The sequence below is a fragment of the Sander lucioperca genome, chromosome 2 (genome assembly GCF_008315115.2).
Source record: "Sander lucioperca isolate FBNREF2018 chromosome 2, SLUC_FBN_1.2, whole genome shotgun sequence".
In the NCBI taxonomy this organism is placed as follows: domain Eukaryota; kingdom Metazoa; phylum Chordata; class Actinopteri; order Perciformes; family Percidae; genus Sander; species Sander lucioperca.
In genome coordinates, this window is record NC_050174.1 from 25,242,723 (window position 1) to 25,262,447 (window position 19,725).

A 19,725-nucleotide genomic window follows, 5' to 3' on the forward strand; every position below is an offset into this window, starting at 1 on the left:
TTTGGATTGTCGATACAGCTATACACACTTAGATAAGGGTGAGGACATTTTCATTATCGCCAACCCTATTACGTCAATTTAAAACCCACAACGAAAATAGCTCAGCATCTAAAACAAGGACATTTCTTTATATTCCGTCAAAACTTTTTAAAGGTCGGAGGTTTTGCAGCAGTATGCTGTTCAAAGCTCCAGCTCCCATTTTATGTGTTTTTAACCCCTTACATAGCAACAGATAACACGGCACAGCTTCACCACACAGAGGATGAGAGTAGTGATGTGGCAGGCACAGTGCTTCGATATAGCCATGAGGGGAAAAAAAGACTGTCCTCAGCAAAGTGGACGCAATCACACGCTGGTTTTAAACTACTGTTAGTATTTTGTTTAAACCTGCTTTGAGGACTATACAGGTGGGATACTTCATGTCAGGACTAATTTGACAAAAACAATACAGGTTGTGTACTTTATGGACCTGACTTATCCTTCTTAAAGAATAAATCTGGTGATATTCTTTATTTTCTAATTGTCAATAAATTCCATGAATCTACCAATGAATTGATCATGTTAACAAGTATTGTCTGTGAAGCCAGAGTCTCATATATCTTATTTATCTGTGCTATAGAGCTCAATTTTTGTTTAAAAAACATTAAAAACACATGGACAACATCTCTGTTATGATGAACATGGAGACTGCACTTCATTTTGAGTCAATCCCATATGGCCACTGTCCTGCTCCTGAAAATCCTCATTAGAGCACCCATTTGAATCGTCGACGGGAAGACAACACAAGGGTTAAAGTAACATTTGCTAAATACTACAGTACCAAGCTATTTTAGGTAATTCTTAAAAAAAAAATTCATTGAAATCAATGTTCATGACCTGTCATGTCAAAAAGTATTAAGAGACAGATTAAACCAGTTTTTTTTTTTTTTGTCTTTTCACAGGATTTAGTGACATTTAATTGCCATTCTGCTGAAGAGCAGATCTTCTCTGCCTTATCCCACCCACTGGGTCCTCTAAACAGGCGAAAACAGCCACACACACACACACACACACACTTAAACTGACCCTGGTTCTTCTCCATCAGGGGTAGGGTGGTGTCGTCGTAGCCTGGCTTGCCGTTCTTGGTTGCTTTGGGGGTGGCTGTCACTGTGGGCTGAGAGAAGAAGAAGGCAAGTTTTAAACATGACATATCTTTAATACCTTGGTTCGTACTTCATACGCATGCTGAATTAAAAGATTTTAGTCACTGGAGATTTATCTCTAGTTATTTGACACAATGAGGAGAGGCTAATGCTAGTGCTACTGTACTAATACTTTTTGTCATGCAAAATGGGACACTTCATTAATGGCAAAGTGTTTTTTCTCAACATTTGTGTGTCTTTAAATGTTTAAATGTTGTTCTTTAACGACTTAATATTACAATAACAATACTTATCCAGATGACATGTGAAGGGTAACTTCCACAAGATGACGGTTGAAATTCTGTACCTGGAAGTGGCTTTTGTTCCAGCCGTCCTTGGTCAAAGCGTTCCTCAGCTCCTTATAACTCCAGACCGTCTGCAGCACGTGGGATGCCGCCTTGGTTTCGCGAGCTGATTGGCTGAAGGGGGCCACAGGAAGGAGGAAATAAATGAAGAAATAATACAGCAATTGAAGTCAGATACTTCACCTAACCCCCCAAACAGTGGCGGCTGGGTATGCTAGCACGTAAATCAATCTCTTCATCCAAAGACGTTGAGTCCGCTGAGTGGCTCCAGGGTGTAGTTTTTAATTCATAGCCACATGAGTGCACATTTCCTTTCATTAGCTACCTCTGAGCCACCAGTATTATTACACATGGGTGGGGGCCTCACTTCAAAGAGAGCTAATCTCATGTGGGTGAGAGGAAATGCAGCTATTTGGTCTGGGAGTGAACTATGCATATTCATGCTAGTTAAAATGACTCTCCGTATGATCAATACTTCAGCACACGCAAGGACGAGCCCTTTGAAAAGTGCTCTTGATCTTAAATTAAAAAGTGGGGTGCAGACGCACTTCAGTTTGGAATCGGTCACTCTGTGGTGATAGAAGACACCTCTTAAAACAATCTGTCTTATTATCTGTGAGTTTTCATTACCAGGTTGTTGTGTAGAGCTCAGGCGTTAAGAGGAACGACTGCTCACTTACTCGTAGAGGCAGCAGCGTCCGAGGCACCCCGCTATGGCCTCCACTTCTGAAAGCCTGTTAATTAATGTGTGGTGAGTAGTGGTGTGTGTGGGCTCAGGCTTGTTAGAGTATAGTATTGTGGTAGCCAAGCTCGGACCATTAGAGACACATTACATTATCCTCCATGAATACTAATTTAAAGGCTCATAATGCAAATTGCGTTCAAGGTCATACTGTAATTATTACATGTATAATGTCTCCATGGTATAACCACACTTCTGGCATGCTTTACATGAATAAGAATGTATAGTTAGTGTTACAATGTTTGCAATACAAAGTGTTTGACCTACAGACTGATGATTAAAAAGACTAAAAAAAAAACCTAGGTAAACTAAGCATTCTTTAGCCAGCTTATTTTGTAAGAAAAAAGGCAAACAAGTATATAATTGTGCATGTGCCATTCAGGGATGCCTATGTGTAAAAAGTAGCCTAATTAGAATCACAATCAGAATCAGAAAGAGATTTATTGCCAGGTAAGCACCACTTACTAGGAATTAGTCTTGGTTGAAGGTGCATACATAAAAACAATAATGTAAAATAAACAAACAATAAATACAGAAACAAATAACACATACAAACATACTGTACATACATACATACATGCATACATACATACACACACATTCATACATACATACATGCATACATACACACACACGCATACTGTACATACATACATACTGGTACATACATACATTCATACATATATATATATATATATATATATACACACACACACACATACACACACATAAACACATACTGTACATACATACATACATACTGGTACATACATACATTCATACATACACATATATATATATATATATATATATATATATATATATATATATATATATATATATATATATATATATATATATACACACACACACACACACACACACACACACATACTGTACATACATACATACATACATACTGGTACATACATACATTCATACACATATACATATATATATATATATATACACACACACACACACACACACACACACACACACACACACACACACACACACATACTGTACATACATACATATAACTATTTAGCAGTACATAAACTCCTCAACAAAATCGATATACAGCCATTAACGAATCCAAATAAGACGAAAATGATGAAATGAAGTTTTACCTGGTCCTGTTGATGGCGACCAGCTTCTCAATGGCCTGAGCCTGGGCGAGAGAGCGGGCGTTTTCAGAGCTGTCTGTGACAATCTCATGGATGGTGTTGAGGATGGCCACCACAGTGTCCTCCTCCAGGTTTTTGGCTGGCCGCTGTTGACCGCTGGGCAGGTTGCTCACCAAGTCCCGCATGGCATAACTTCCTGTTAAAGCAAAGTATATATATATTTTTTAAGACTAACCAGGTGATAGTACTGGTAATAATGTTTAATTTGAAATGTCATCAAATTCAATAAAAAAAATAAAAAAAGTAATTTTATTTTGCTGATTTAATGGTCTGATCCAAAGAACGAGTGAGAGCCGCCACTCAGCCAACGGGCAGCTGCTCAGCGCTAAAACGCGCCGAGAGCGACAGACTCTCAGTTAGTGAGTTCACCTCGTAGCTCAAAGAGGCCAGCAACAGCAGAGAGAGACAGCAGTGAAAAACAGCATGTAGAGCCAGCACATTTTCAAATCCAACTCTGTGATATAAAGTGCTCATATTCATCTTTTTGGCTTTTTCCCTTTCCTTTATTGTGTTATATATCTTTTTTTGTGCACGTTACAGGTTTACAAAGTGAAAAAGCCCAAAGTCCACCCCAAAGAGACTTACCATCTCTAACAGAAAACACTGTTCACAAACTGCTCCAAACAGCTCTATTGTAGTCCAGCCTTTACTTCAGAGACAAACGTGGCCACTTTGTAACACACGTTATAATGCTCGCCTAGCTGCTAGCATGGCACGCCCTCATACTCGGCTTCTGACTGGCTAGTAGTCCTTACCTAGCTACTGCGCATGTGCGACCCACAACAAATGTGCAGTACAAGAAAAATATGGTGTTTTTTGAAAATTAAACCAAATTCTTACCTATTCTGATATAACCTCTTAATTCAATTATGAACCTGAAAATGAAGATCATATGAGCACTTTAAGGATTTATTTCCATCAACCCACAGTTGCTGATAGTTGCAAAGTCCAAGACGTTTTTCATTTTGTTTCTGTCGGGTTTGACTGACGTGTGTTTTATGATGAGTTAACAAGGCATTTTTTTCTCTTAGTGTGACTGAATTGTTTTTAACCTATCCTTAAGGAAGCTATGTTTGGGTCAATGACGATCCCCTACAGTACATTAGTGTCAATATGAAACTGAGTTGTCAGCCTTGATGAAATCTTAAATCAGTGTGTGTGTGGTATTTATTTAGAATGGCTTTTAATACATAGTAGTGGTGTGACAATTTCCCTCTCCTCCTCCTGTTTCTATGTAACCTTTTCTGATTTGACTGTTTTCTATGTTTTTATTCTTTTTATTGTATGTTATGTTGTCTTATTTTTGGTTGTTGATGTAAAGCACTTTGGATCCCTGCTAGTTGCTGTAAAGTGCTGCATAAACAAATGTTGATTGATTGATTGATTAATGGTTTGTACCGATCAGGTCCTTGTTGCGGCGGTCGATGGACAGGTTGCGCAGGGCGATGGACACAGCTCGGACCACCTTGTCCGAGTCGGAGCGCAGCAGCTCCACCAGGATAGGAAGACCTTTCTCCTTACGCACCGTGGCTCGGATGTAGTTGGACCACTGGAGGGCAGACAGAGGGCATGGTGTGACTGCTTTTTATCATTTCTACTTTTAACCTCTAGAGTGAGCACACACCGTCAGCATCTTCCTGTTTGACATTCATACAGACCTGCAGATTCCCACCTGGGAGCTGCCCAGAATGACCATCTTTTTTTTCCACATGCACACACACACAAGCCCGCACACACACACACACACACACACACACACACACACACACACACACACGCTCAGTCATTCAGTCACTACAACACAGCTCAGCGCTGCTTCCTTGAGCTAGACTAATTCACAACATTACACAGTGGGGCTCTGAATGGACATATGAGATAATTTGTTTTATTTAAACATCAGTAGTTTTAACTTCTCATTTTTTTGTAACATGAAACATTAAGTTTGACATGAAAGGGTTTATCTTCTAAGCACTGGCACCCCAAGAGATGTAATTAAGCAGAAGAGAGGCACAGCTCAGCCACCAGGTGGCAGCAGTAAGCCTTCAGAAACACGTCGATCCAATCGGCACAGACCTAAACAGTAGCAAAGAATGAGAAGGATTTAAAGAAGAAGCTCTGCTATCCTCCCAGGGAGCAGCGATAGGCTTAGTCCAGATGTGACAGTGTATTGGGTTAGCGGCCCTTCTGATCCAAAAATACACCAAAGAAAAGAAAGATTTCTCCTCAAAATGCTCACCTGAGCTGAAACTCACTACTGCTGAATTATTACCACTAAATGTGAGACTTAGGACTGTGAAAAGAGTTAAGGCTGCTGATGAATTCAGAGGACTGAAGGATGTGTTTACAGTCTGACACCTGGCTGCTAAGAAAGGCTCTGCCGTGGACTAAATGCAGCCTGCCTGCCTAAGTGAGCGCTGTTGCCCGAGGTGCTCGTAAACTGGCATCTGACGGCGAGCCTTCCGTGTTGATAACTCACTGCTGCCTGCAAGCCAGACAGCCTCTCGGCAGCTCCACAGCCGCTCTAATTGGAATAAATGTCTGATTCTGGCTCGAGAGCTTCTCACATCATCCATCATCAGAGGCAAACATCTTAACAGAGAGGAAAGTTTGGGTTTACATTAGTTATCTGACCCATATCTAGGCAGTTTATCCCACTTAGATGGATGATCCTGACCAGGAAGGGTAGCATTAATGAGAAGAAAGTGTTTTAACTACCTGCTTAGTTTACACAGTGGCTAAATGGTCTGTAGACACCTTGCAACTCTAAGCACCTCTGTTCCCTTAAAGCCCATCAGACTCTGCATTTTTGGTCCAATCACAAACCAAGATACCTGCTACTGAAAGCTCAAGGATGAGCACAGACTAGCTGCTCGATTATGGAAAAAAATCATAATCACGATTATTTTGGCCAATACTGATATCACGATTATTTAACACGATTACTGATCGACTTTTGGAAAGTTGTTGCAATTATTTAATTTAAAAAACAGTGAAAAAGTGAAACAGCTGTGAAATGTCCCTTAATACTTTTCCCGTCAAGACAAAATAAGAATTTAATTGCAAAACACATTGTGCAAAATAATCGTTTTCCTCGATTGGTGTTTTTGTGACCATTAGGTGCCGAAATCGTAATCACGATTAAAAAAAAAAATGTGATTAATTGCACAGGCCTAGCGCAGATGTTGCAAGAATGCAATATATGAGTAAAGCAATCTAAAAGTCAGACGGGACACACTGTCTACATGTTGTACCCCCCCCCCCCCAACCCTGGACTCACAGTCCACTGTCCAGCGCTGAGGTTTTGCAGAGCCCCGGCAGCGGCCTCCAGGGTGTTGTAGTTCTGGCTCTCAGTCAGCAGAGATAGGTAGAGCCTCACCACTTCCGGCTGATACAGCAGCTCAAAGCCTGCAGGGAAACACACACACACACACACACACACACACACACACACACACACACACACACACACACACAGGTTAGACTCCCTGGCAAGACAGACGAGTCAATTAGGCTGTGTGAAGGTACAGTGCTGAGGTTTATCTCGGACCATTGGGAGAGTTCTTCGGCAAGGGGAAACAGGTAAGAAGCTCGGGTTTACCATAATGTACAATGCCTCCGGTAAATGTGGACAACCTTGACAAATGCCACATTTTGATTGCAGCTTTTTTCGCAAAGTTTCAGTGGAAATGTACACATTCCAAAGCATACATGGGATGGAAATTAAAAATCTGTCCACTTGGTTTCACAATAGGCTGCAACACCTTTATTGACAAATGCTGGAACAGTGCCTGGAATCGTTCCTTAAGCCTTATGAATGAAAATGCTTTAGTATTATAAATGAGAAGAACACAAGAAGAACAAATTATTGATCCGACAGACCCGACCAAACCCAGAGTGTTTGAGAGGGAGGTTTTTTATCTCACTAGCACATAACACATTCCACCACAGCCAATCATTAGGCCCTCCTTCTGATGGAAAACTAATTACATTATCAGCTATTAGACAGAGCCGGCACAGGGAGAGACAGAGGCGTCGAATCACATCAAATCGAATCTATTCATTCGGGTTCTTTCTTTCTTATTTTGCACAAACAGGTTCGTCACTAAGTGCTTTAACAAGACATGAGACAATTCAATTAAAAAGGTAGGGATTTTAGAGCGAGGATGTTTCTCCTGTCAGGGTCACATTGAGCTGTTCAACATTTCTGGAGGGAGTCATACATTTTTGATGGTGGGATCCATCACACCACAGGAAGGGGAGACATCTTATCAGTTTTTAATGGCTTTAGCAAAGCAGTTCTTTATTATTTTGATCCCAAAGGCACATTTAGACGACTACGAGCATGTTCAGGTTTCATTTTACAAGAATTTTAAAAAGTACTTATGCTTAAGATGTTTAGCTCACATATGGAAAACAATCTCAATCTATGGCAAAGGTGGAAAGTAAATGTCTTTAGAGTAAGGAATCAAAACAAAGCTAGTCTATGTCCACAATGTTCCACTTCTGGGATTGCTCCGTTGCCGCCGGAAATTCCCCTGGATCTCCTTCTTTTCAGCTGGATGTCCGTAACCTCCTGCTTCCTTTGTGTTGGCGTTCTAACCTCCGGTGGATTTCTGAGGACTATGGTTAACTGCTCCTCAGATCTCTGCAGGGTAAATCCAGACAGCTAGCTAGACTATCTGTCCAATCTGAGTTTTCTGTTGCACGACTAAAACTACTTTTGAACGTACACGTTCCACCAAAACAAGTTCCTTCCTGAGGCTATTTTACAGAGGCACCGTAGCTCCATCCGCCACTTAGCACCACCCAAGACAATTGTGATTGGTTTAAAGAAATGCCAATAAACCAGAGCACTTTTTTCTACCATTCCGGAATGCTAGCCAGACCCTCCTTCGCAGCACTGTAGAGGAAGGTCTGGCAATGCGAGACTAAAATAAAGCCAGAAGTAAGGCCAGAGTGCTTCAACAGGGGGCGCAATCTGCTACTACTCACTGAGGCTTTAAAGTGGCCATATTATGTTCATTTTCATAATTGTATTTTGAGGTTGTACAAGAATAGGCTTACATGGTTTAATTATCCAAAAACACCATATTGTTGTTGTACTGCACATTGCTGCAGCTCCTCTTTTCACCCTGTGTTCAGCTCTCTGTTTTAGCTACAGAGTGAGACATCCTACTTCTGTACCATCTTTGCTGGGAGTCGCACATGCGCAGTAGCAAAGAATTTCTAATATGGGAAGAAGTTCCACTCTCTCGTTACTTCCGGCTTCTGAACTGGTTGCAGTTCCACCAGAGTTCCATATAGGGGGCGCTCACAGGCCAGTGCAGAATGAATGGGACTCTATGGAGCTATACCCCTCAAAATCCACTTTTCTCAGAATATAATTTTTTTTTTGAATGTTGCATTTGAAAGGGGAGGCTAAGAAAATACACACTGCTGGGTGTTAGATTTTTTTAAAGTGGCTTTTTTGTTCTAAAAAGCCTTTTAAAATGTCAATGACGTCATACACATATACGGCCAGAGATTCTGCTTTACGGCCAGCTCTGAGTCGCTTCCTTTTTTTTCTCGAGGCATCGACAACACAGCTGACAGGTTAGACTCTCCCTGTCAATACACATACTAGAAAGAGGTTTGCTAATGTTTTAAAGACCACGCCGAAATATTCACTCTGGCATTCTGGTTCTGCTTCGGATGCCATCAAGCGGGATCTCCGATCGTAATCAGTCCTTCACTGACCAATCAGCATTCATTAGCAGAATGCTAGCGTGTTATGGGCAACAACGACTCAACCTGTAACAAATCGAAAGGGCATAAGTACTCGTTCATTCAACTTTTGACCTATAATCCATGTTGAACTTGCAAAAACTACAATCAAATCTGAGATTTCTCAACGACAATCAGGCGAAAGAGACAAATTTAGCCGTCTAGCTCCATAGGGTCCCATTCATTTTGCACTGGACCGTGATCACCCCCAGTGGAACTCTGGTGGAACTGCAACCAAAGTAGGTACAATGGGGCTTAATAGGGAGTGGAAAGGCTTTCCGTAGACGGGCTTTGGCAGTAGCTAGGTAAGCTCACAACTGCTAGTAGCTATTTCTCTAACTGCGGTCAGTATAAGTCAGGATTAGCCGGGAGACTTCTTCTAAACGAGGGCGCAATTCCAACTTTGCGTGGAATACCTGCAGAACAGGGACATGTAAGTAGTTCTTTTGTAGATTATGGTGAACTTGTGTGTGTTGTAGCAGTGTTTTGCCATTGAGAACGAGGGGGCCAACCGCTAGCATGGTTTAGCCCCCTAGTTTCGGCTAGTGATGTAGAAAACCCTGCAGATTTTGACCAGCTCACCCGGAGACTGAAGGCAGGACACATTCAGAAACCGTATCTCACTCAAAACAGCATGGATGTTTTTTTCCCCAAGTTTTTATGCGTGTGGAAGCACCAGAGACACAAAATAACACCCCAAATCCCAGAAAAAGTGATTTTCTCATAATATGGGCACTTTAACAGGTAAGCTAATGCTTTAAAACCGGAGGCTAAAATCTCCTTTTACAGAAATACCATTTCACCAGCCGCTTCCTTCCTATCCTCTACAGCACACACACATTTTTTAAATCCTTCTTCTATCCCTCTAGGCTCAAATTAAAGAAAGTATAACCCACTGTTTCGTCCCATGCGTTCTGAGGCCAGAATTTCCAAGGTTCTATTTGAAAACCCTTGTATTATGTGGGCAGGGATATATAGTAACCCTATTTGATTGACGCACAAGGGCTGACAAGGCCCTCAGTGCAATTTTTGAGTTTTTTTTGTAATAGGAGTGTGAATCAAAACCCTTCAAAGGGCATCTTAAGGTAACATCTCCTTTTTATTGACTTATTTTTTTCAGTAGAAGAAAACGGTGAAAGAGGGAAGAGTGTCATTTGTGTGCTTGAGAGGCGCAACGGAAACACAAACTGACATTTGTGCCTCTAAATCCACATCTCACACCCGTAATTTGCAGAGAGCGGAAGCCTGGGCGCACTCTGGGATTGCCAGATTCAGACACAGCTACATAGTTGTTAACACTGAAAAGGCACGTTTTTATCCCTTTGGCATCTCCCCCAAACCCCACCCCAGATTATGCCAAGCCTGCTCCCAGAATGTGTGTGGGAAGAACTGCCAGGTCAGGGGGATGTTATGTAGGTGCTGCTTGAGAAATCTTTTTCACAGAAGCAGCAGAAGCAGGAGCCGTCATGCACAAGACCCTGGTTGTAACCATGTGTTAGAACATGAATCACATCAATAGGTTTTCTCGGGGGCGATGCAAGAGGGGAGAGTATGCAAAGGCAGACACTCAGCAACATTCTGCATGCTCCTCATATTTCTGGGCCTACTGGGTGCACACTCAGCAAACTGGACACCATCTCGCAGGCAGTCCTGTTGACAGACACTTATTCTCTTCACACAAAATGTCAGATACGTTGAACCTTTGTTGCCAAGTTTGCCTGCACTCTAAGACTGTGCCTTTTATGGCAGTCTTTTTGTAATACAATGAGTAAATCCACATTTCCTCCATCTTGTAATTCCCTGGGGTCTTGGTCTGGAAACCAACTGAAGTGACTTATGAAATTGGCGTTTTACAAATGAAGGACTCGAGGCAAAAAAAAAAGACATGTACTGTTAAACAAAGGAGGATTAAAATAGAGGGAAACTCACTGTGCCTTTAAACTAATTCCTTTATCCTTAGTGGGGTTTCACACTGTTGAGCCAGAGAATATCTCTGCCAGAGCTTTCACTCAGCATCCTTAGCGGAGGCTTAATGTCAGCACCAAATGACCTTAGGTCTGTCCTAACAGCACTAGGCAGGTCCAGCTCTGTTGGCAACCGTATACTGTAGTGTTGTTTTTCATTTTTGTCATCTCCTGCTAGCCTTTTGGCCTGTTAGTTGTCAGTTTGTTAGGCAGGATTACAATTCAGAGGGGAGACGAGCTGTCAGTGTGACGTGAACTTGGCTTTGCTCAGGGCAACCCACAGCCCTATATTCTCTGACAGGCTGCAAACATGATCAGATTATTTGAATACGGACAGAGCCAGAGGTTTAGTGTGGCGTGTGTGCAAGTGAACTTCTTTTTTAGTTAGCATTCTGATCCTTTAATTATAAGTAAGGTAAAAGTAGACATACCACGATAAAGAAATACTTCATTACAGGTGAAAGTCATGTATTTAAAATGTTTTATGTAAGCAAAATGTATTTGAAGGAGGGTTAGGGTTAGATACATACATATACACACGTGTGTGTGTGTATATATATATATATAACACATACATATACATATACACACACACACACACACACACACGTTAATATTTGTTGATCGAGGTGGAGTGACATCTAACTATTTTACATAATGTTGTGAAGTATAACCTATAACAATTGGTCATTATTTATAGGTTGACCACATATTTTGTATGAACAATATTAATCTGCAGGCAGTGGAGTAAAAAGTGTAAAAGAGTTAAAAGTGTACCTCAAAGTGACTTAGTACCTCATTTGTAGGACAGGACAGCCTGATGTTCCATCACTCTCAACAGCCAATTTAGGAATACATAATAAAAAATAATCAATAAATGAATACATAATAGCAGGAGTGTCAAACTCACTTTTATTATTCCACACTGGAAAATGAAAATCACATCAAGGGCCGTATAGTTTATTGACAAACTTTTATTTAAGAGAAAAGTAAAATATCTTTTACAGTATTATTGCATGTTACTTTTTTTGACATTTGTCGCAATCCTTTTTGTTGCTTTCTCTGACGTTTTTGTTGCATTTTTGACACTTTTGTTGGATTTTTGTAGACAAAAGTTTCTTAGCCATCATAGAATTTAACAAATCAAGCAAAACAATGATTACGTTTTTAAAAGCCGGCTACCACACAGCCGACTCACAACAACCTGTTTCACAGCCTGAATATGCTAACTCTGGTTCTGTAGTAAAAAAGTTGTAAAATCTGCCAAATTCTGCTCCGAGTGCACGTAATTACAGTTTGAAAACAGTTTCCTGTCTTTTTGGGTTTGTTGCACAACTAGGCTTGGCAAAATCTATTGTGAACCTAAACTGATATTCGGGCCGCATCAAAATTTGCGAGTGGCCAGGTTAAGTTTGACACGTGCAAAATATAGTGTAGCTGACGTTAGTGCCAACTCTCAGTGAGCTGAGCCCAGCGTGTCTATTTCCCCTGCTTGTGTGTTACAGTGGTAAACATTACACACAACTGTGGCCTCAAAAACAAGACTCCTGACACACACACACACACACACACACACACACACACACACACGCGCACGCACGCACGCACGCACGCACGCACACGCCCAGCATTGTCTCTATCCACAAATACAAAATGCTCCAGAGATCTAAGCTCATTCCTAAATGAGGGGAGAGGGGAGGAGCAGCAGGTTACTTTTCAAAGCAGAGGAAGATGGTGACAACTCCTGCAACTGAGGCGAAGCTCAATTAGTGGCCCGGATCTGAAGAGAAGGGGCTTTGTGGTGCTGCAGTGTGTGAAATCTGGGTTAGAAAGAAAGTTAAGTTGAAATGATTGAGCGACGCTCAGTGCAAAGCCATAGCATTAACTTGGTTCAAGTAGCTCCACTATTGGCTGCAATTAAAGCCAAGGTGTAGCGGTGTGACAGGCTGGTAAATGATAATGGATTAACTGATGGGCTCTGAGGACACACACACACACACACACACACACACACACACACACACACACGTTGACATAATGAAGACTCTTCTCTCAGACTCACACACTCACAAACACCTCACTGACTCAATTCTCTCAGCCATCTGCCTTCCTCGAAGATAGTCGGTTACATCCGTGCAGAACTTGATACACACCTGTGCAAACACCTTTGTGTGCACACACACAAATCCACAAACGCAGCATGCCCTCACCCGGGTATATCAGAAAGTGATGTTCATCGGTCCAGTCTGCCTACAATGCGTACAGGGTCTCTTCCTGCTTTTACACAAGCGCTCTACTAGCTCCATTTATTTACTGCTCCATTTACGGCACACAGCACTTCCATCGCATCAGAGGGACATGACAGCGTATCACTTTCTACAACTCATAGGGGAGTTTTACAGCGCTGTGAAAAGACTGGAGAGGGATGGGGTTAGATAAAGAGAGTGGCAGATGAAAAAAAGAAAAGAAAAAAACAGCAGAAAAAAATAGATCTATCCTATCTGTCATCCTCAGTCATTTTTCTGTAGCAGGTTTTTGCTCTTATGTAGTCATTCTTCATTCACAGGAATATTGTGATAACACAGCCTCTGACCTTTGCTCTCCTCGTTGTTTAATTGAAATGCTGGTGATGTCCAGTTCTGTAGGAGCTGTTGACTCATTGTTCAGTCTCTCCAGGTAGAGACAGAGACACGGAAGACAAAGTAAGAAAAAGAGAGGAGAAATACTTATAGGGCATATGTTGACCTACTGGGTCACATTCTCCCTCTATGAAACATGCATAAAAAAAAACCCAGACCATTCCAGTGGGAAAGCCACAAGTCGCCGAGTCTTCTGGTCTCATTTCACATCTAACCAATGCACATTTAACCCTTTTATGTAAGAGTGTCTTTATATAAGTACATGCAGGCACATGGGAGAGTGCTGTAGTGCTAATGAAGACTTTCGCGGGTCAGAGCCACAGCAGAGCGATGCCTAAATCAGCACATCATTAAAAGTATTATGCCAGCGGTATAATAATGGTCGTGTCTCTCTCTGGTTTATTAAAAACCAAAAGGTGAGCGGTGGAGCGACGAAAACAAGTAAATTGGTTTGCAGGGGCATAAGAGATGCCTTCAACACTTCCTCTGCCTTGAGTCACATAGTGTTTGCAAATAATGCTTATTGTTTTGGTTCCACCGCTTGGAGGAGTGACGGTATTCCAATGCATGGTAGATAATTATAATTAGACAGGCCATAATGCGTGTAAATCATCTGTAAATACAGCTGAACCATCTCTGGAGGAGACCATTGGGCCATATTATGTTTCTGAATGGGTTTCAATCAAGGAATGGATGCACATCAATCAGTTTAGGTAGTAATATACTTGTTAAGAATGGCTGGCAGTATCCTTGGGGATGGGTCAAATTGATGTTTACTTTCGATAAACTGTAGGCATTAGTAGAAGAGTGTTGTCATACCATTTATATTCTGGACATGCATCTTAATTAGTCAGGCGTGAATGTAATCAGGCCCAGATACCAGATGCATGTTAATGCTGGGTATAAATCACAGAAAACGCACTTAATTGACTTTCCAATTCTCTTTCCGCTGCTCTTTCTGGTGTAATTTCTGACGTGGCAAACCACTGTGAAAATCGTCTCTTCCATGCAGGTTACGCTGAAAACAAACAAATACAAATACCCATTTTGAATTTGAAAATTTTTTGATTTTTGATTTGAAACCCACAGGTGTCCACATCCTAAGCCAGAGGGAGAACACGTGATGGAGGCTTGCATTCCCTTTCTCTCCACAGCCCTCCTGACAGACTTGGAGACTAACGGAGCCAAAACAGAGTGCACTGCCAGGCTGCAAAGGCCGTTCACCCCCCCGGTCACCCCTTCAGGCTGACAGAGGTCCAGGAGTCAAAGTTTCATTTTCTCCTCTCGCACCCAGTTGGCCCCTGCCGCAGATTGGCATCTCTATGTGCGTCCCCGGGGCACCACACATTAGCATACCCTCAGGGTGATTTGGCCTTAGTTTGTTGGATGTTGAAGAGAGGCAGAAGGTGGCAACCAGCCCATCTCTTGGACAGCAACACATCAGCTTTGGGCCACACATATGCCCTGGTGTGAGGGGGGTGGTTTAAGAGAGGGGAGAGGGAGGTGGGGAAGGAGACAGAGTGGACAGGATATGTCACTGACGGCACAAGGCAAATATGCAGCCAGACCCCTCGGCACCTCCCTCCCTCCATCTTTGCCTTTTCACAACAGGGGTCCTGCTCCAGCACTGCCAAAAGTCTGGTCCATGAAAGCTCCTTTCCTACCATTTAGCCCAATTGGACCCTTTAAGGCAAGCTGCCTCTGCAGTGACAGGGGAGTACTTCCTCTTTCCTGTGCTGATAGGCCAGCAAAAGTCCTGCTGTGGGCTTTTAGTCCAGAGAGGACACATCAACATCGGTAGCAAAAACATCCTGACAAACTGACACTGAATTGTCTGAAACGTCCAAGCACTCCTTTATCAAAGTCCATTGGGAATGCTCCATCCCTCCCGCTACAACCCCTGAACTCTGGACAGAAACACAGAGCCAGTGGGTCTCTCACTCTTGAGCAATGGTTGGATGAGGTTGTCTGTGGCTTGCTCAAGAATGTGCCTCGCAGCTATCCGGCCTCTCAGTGGATCAACAGCGGTAATGCTTTGGTTGTTTGTTTCCAATGTTCCTCCTGCTAATGTAATAGTGTTTCAGGCCTGGGGTGAAGGTGTTAGTTTATATTAGAATCTCTGTCAGGTGGAGATATTATTTCCCTTCGGATGAAAAACACATTGACAAGATATGTCACTTTCCGAGTTGTGTGGAGTATGAAAAAGCCTTTCATAACAATTTGCGGCGATTCAACAAATAGCTTTTTAAAGTTAATATCGCCTAATGTTTATTGTTTAGATATGGTTGTCAGTTGGTACAGATTGCTGTCCGTGCACACAGCCCACAAGGCACTTAGTGAGGTAAGTTCTGTCTCTCTTTTACTCTGTAACCAAGCTGCTACCTCCATGTTTAGTACAGGTAACATCTGCATCTCATGGATCCAAGTGCTTTTAGTTGGAAATAATAACAAAATGGACAGGGTGGAAAAAAAGTCAATTCCATTTTCCAAGTTGTATTTACCACTTCGTTGGGCCAGTCATGTGCACTCAAATCTGAATTATGATATGTGTGACAGCCCTTGAAAACAGCACTGTGACCAATTTTAGAGTCTGTTAAAGGTGGAGGTATAAAAGTATAGCTTATAATACTCAACATGACCAAGTTAAGTGTGTATCCTGCTGGTATTTCTTTCTTTTTTTTTTTTTACTATTAGCACCAACTCTCAATGTTAAATATGACATGTCAACATATAAGCTGTAATTACAACTGGAAAACGTTTTCTAAGTTATATTATTGGCTTTTCTGAAAGCTAAATAATACAAAGAAATGCAAACAAACATGCCTCATGTTTGGCTGAACTTCACCGTTCAAAGTAATTCAGCACAAAAAAAGCTCCATTGAGCAAGCATGCACAGTATTTTTTTAACCCTCACACAACCAACTCGGCAATCATAAAATTGGCGCAAAACGCTACATGACTAATATTATATGCAATTCAGTGTTCAAATTGCCTTTGTTATTGACGTTAATAGTGTTTTGTTAGCAGGTCATTTGTTGGTTAGCTAGTATTACGTTTGCTACACCTGTGTGTTTCTCTTTCTATTTTGTTAGTGTTTCCAATATGGGTAAAATTCTAAAACAATAGAACAGCTGATAGTAAGACTGATATGCTGCGTTGAACCAGGCTCAACTTTTCATCCAGCAAGCACGCCTTCCTGGTGGATTGCTTTGTAATGTGCAATGTGTAATGGTAGTCGCTAATCAATTGTGACTTTCTGCATAGAAATAGTCTATTTGAAGACTTTCAGTCAGGATTTAGAATGCATCATAGCACAGAGACGGCACTGGTGAAAATCACTAACGACCTTCTAATTGCTGCTGACAAAGGACTTGTCTCCATACTTGTCTTATTAGATCTTAGTGCTGCATTCGACACTATTGACCATACCATCCTCTTACAGAGACTGGAACATTTAGTTGGCATTAAAGGAATCGCACTAAGCTGGTTTAAGTCCTATTTTACTGAGCGATCCCAATTTGTTAATATTAACGATAAACCATCCAAATACGCTAAAGTTAGCCATGGCGTTCCTCAAGGCTCAGTGCTTGGACCAATTCTATTCTCTTTATATATGCTTCCTCTAGGCAATATTATTAGGAAACACTCAATTAACTTTCACTGTTACGCAGACGACACCCAATTATATCTGTCAATTAAGCCCGACGAAAGCGGTCAGTTAGCTAAACTTCAAGCGTGCATTAAAGATATAAAATCCTGGATGACCCACAATTTTCTGATGTTAAACTCAAACAAAACGGAAGTTATTGTGCTGGGACCCAAGCACCACCGAACTTCATTATCTAAATATATAGCTACCCTAGATGGTATTGCCCTGGCCTCCAGCACTACTGTCAGAAATCTAGGAATCATTTTTGACCAGGATCTATCCTTTAACGCCCACTTAAAACAAACCTCAAGAACAGCCTTTTTCCATCTTCGTAACATTGCCAAAATCAGGAACATCCTCTCGCAAAACGATGCAGAAAAACTAGTCCATGCATTCGTTACTTCCCGGCTGGACTACTGTAATTCTTTACTGTCAGGCTGCTCAAATAAGTCCCTCAAGACCCTCCAGCTGATCCAGAATGCTGCAGCACGTGTTCTGACAAGAACTAACAAAAGAGATCACATTTCTCCTGTATTAGCTTCTCTGCATTGGCTTCCTGTAAAATCCAGGATTGAATTTAAAATCCTTCTCCTGACCTACAAAGCACTAAATGGTCAAGCACCATCATACATAGAAGAGCTCTTAGTACCTTATTGTCCCACTAGAGCACTGCGCTCCCAGAACTCAGAGCTACTTGTGGTTCCTAGAGTCTCTAAAAGTAGAGTGGGAGCCAGAGCCTTCAGCTATCAGGCCCCTCTCCTGTGGAACCAGCTCCCAACTTGGGTTCGGGGGGCTGACACCGTTGCCACATTTAAGAATAAACTGAAAACCATCATCTTTGATAAAGCTTATAGTTAGGGAGTGAGGAGTTGCAGCATAGTAGAGTAGAGGGAGGCAGGAAGTACAAGCCCGTTCCGGCAGGGGAGAGTACGAGCCTGGTCCAGGGCCCCTCTCTTTAGCCTGCCTCTCTTAGTTATGCTATTATAACTCTAGACTGCTGTGGGAAGCTCCTTCCAAGGACACAATGAGCCACTCCCTCTTCTCTCTTTTCACTTGTCTCCTTTTGTGTGCATCTTAGTCCCAGAAATGCCTGTTACTAACCTAGCTCTGGGGAGTTTTCTCCCCGGAGTCCCTTTGCTTCTTCTTCACCCAGAACATCGCCTTGGAATTGGGTGGCACCTACACCGGGGTCCTGGGTGCAGCTGACGCTATGGACCTACTACACCCTGCTACGCTCTGTGATTCCCCGCAGTGTCCGACTGCGTCCTGCCGCGTCCACCCAGGCTGCTGTGCCACACTACACCCCGTAACGCCCTGCTGTACCCTACTATGACATGAACTACTACGACTACCATTGTGATCATTGTTTCACTATCTTTATTATGACTATTATTGCCACCATTCACCACTCCCCCAACTGGTGCCGTCAGACACCGCCTACCAAGAGTCTGGGTCTGTCCGAGGTTTCTTCCTAACAAAAAAGGGAGTTTTTCCTTGCCACTGTCGCAATAGCTACTGCTAATGCTTGCTCTTGAGGCAACCACTGTAATAGTTGGGGCTTCGTAAACTACAGAGTTTGGTCTAGACCTACTCTATCTGTAAAGTGTCTCGAGATAACTCTTGTTATGATTTGATACTATAAATAAAATTGAAATTGAAAAAAATTGAAAATTAATGTGAACGCTGTGTTTTTGCTTGTAACCTCACTATTGACGTGATGAAAGATTAAGTAATTGCTGCCGTGATAACTCCAGAGTTGTAAAATCCTGTGTCAGACTACTATGAAGTGCTGTGCTGCATTTTGACTCAAAGTACAACACTCACTCAACATATAAAGAATAAAAACAGAAAGGACAGTAAGAAATATAAAAAAAAATGTTATATAAGTATACAGAATAACAATACAATAGAATTTACAAATTTACAAGAAATATACAATAACAATTGAAGAGAGGGAAGGAATAGTGCAGTATCAGTATAGTCTGAGATGTAACATTTAAATATAAATATAGTGCAAGGCAGTTCAGTAAGCTTTAAAATGGACTGTTCTGTTACTCCAACTGCACTTTCTGGATTGAATTTCATGTCTCACATGAAGTTACATGCTTCCTTGGAAGACCTGCTAAGACTGCTGAAATCTCCAGCATAGAAAGAAGAACAATAATACCCCACTCTGCGGTCTATCCGCATGAGTCAACACGTGTCAGCCCGGGTCGCATGCTGCTCAGCTTCGGTGATCTGGCATTGCTTTAAGAGATGTAAATAATTGTAAAGTGTGGGTGTTACCGCCTT

General features: G+C 41.9%; 1 protein-coding gene across 24 annotated transcripts in view; it reads right to left on the minus strand.

Annotated features, from left to right (window-relative positions):
* arvcfb (ARVCF delta catenin family member b) overlaps positions 1-19,725 on the minus strand; it is a 269,067-nt gene that overhangs the window by 16,103 nt on the left and 233,239 nt on the right. For all 24 annotated transcript variants that reach the window (XM_035995480.1, XM_031300557.2, XM_031300551.2 and 21 more), the window contains 5 exons: positions 6,696-6,823; positions 4,817-4,967; positions 3,362-3,554; positions 1,489-1,600; positions 1,066-1,153 (listed from right to left, as the gene is read on the minus strand). In XM_035995480.1, the coding sequence (XP_035851373.1) occupies positions 1,066-1,153; positions 1,489-1,600; positions 3,362-3,554; positions 4,817-4,967; positions 6,696-6,823 (672 nt within the window). The remainder of the gene's footprint in view (positions 1-1,065; positions 1,154-1,488; positions 1,601-3,361; positions 3,555-4,816; positions 4,968-6,695; positions 6,824-19,725) is intronic.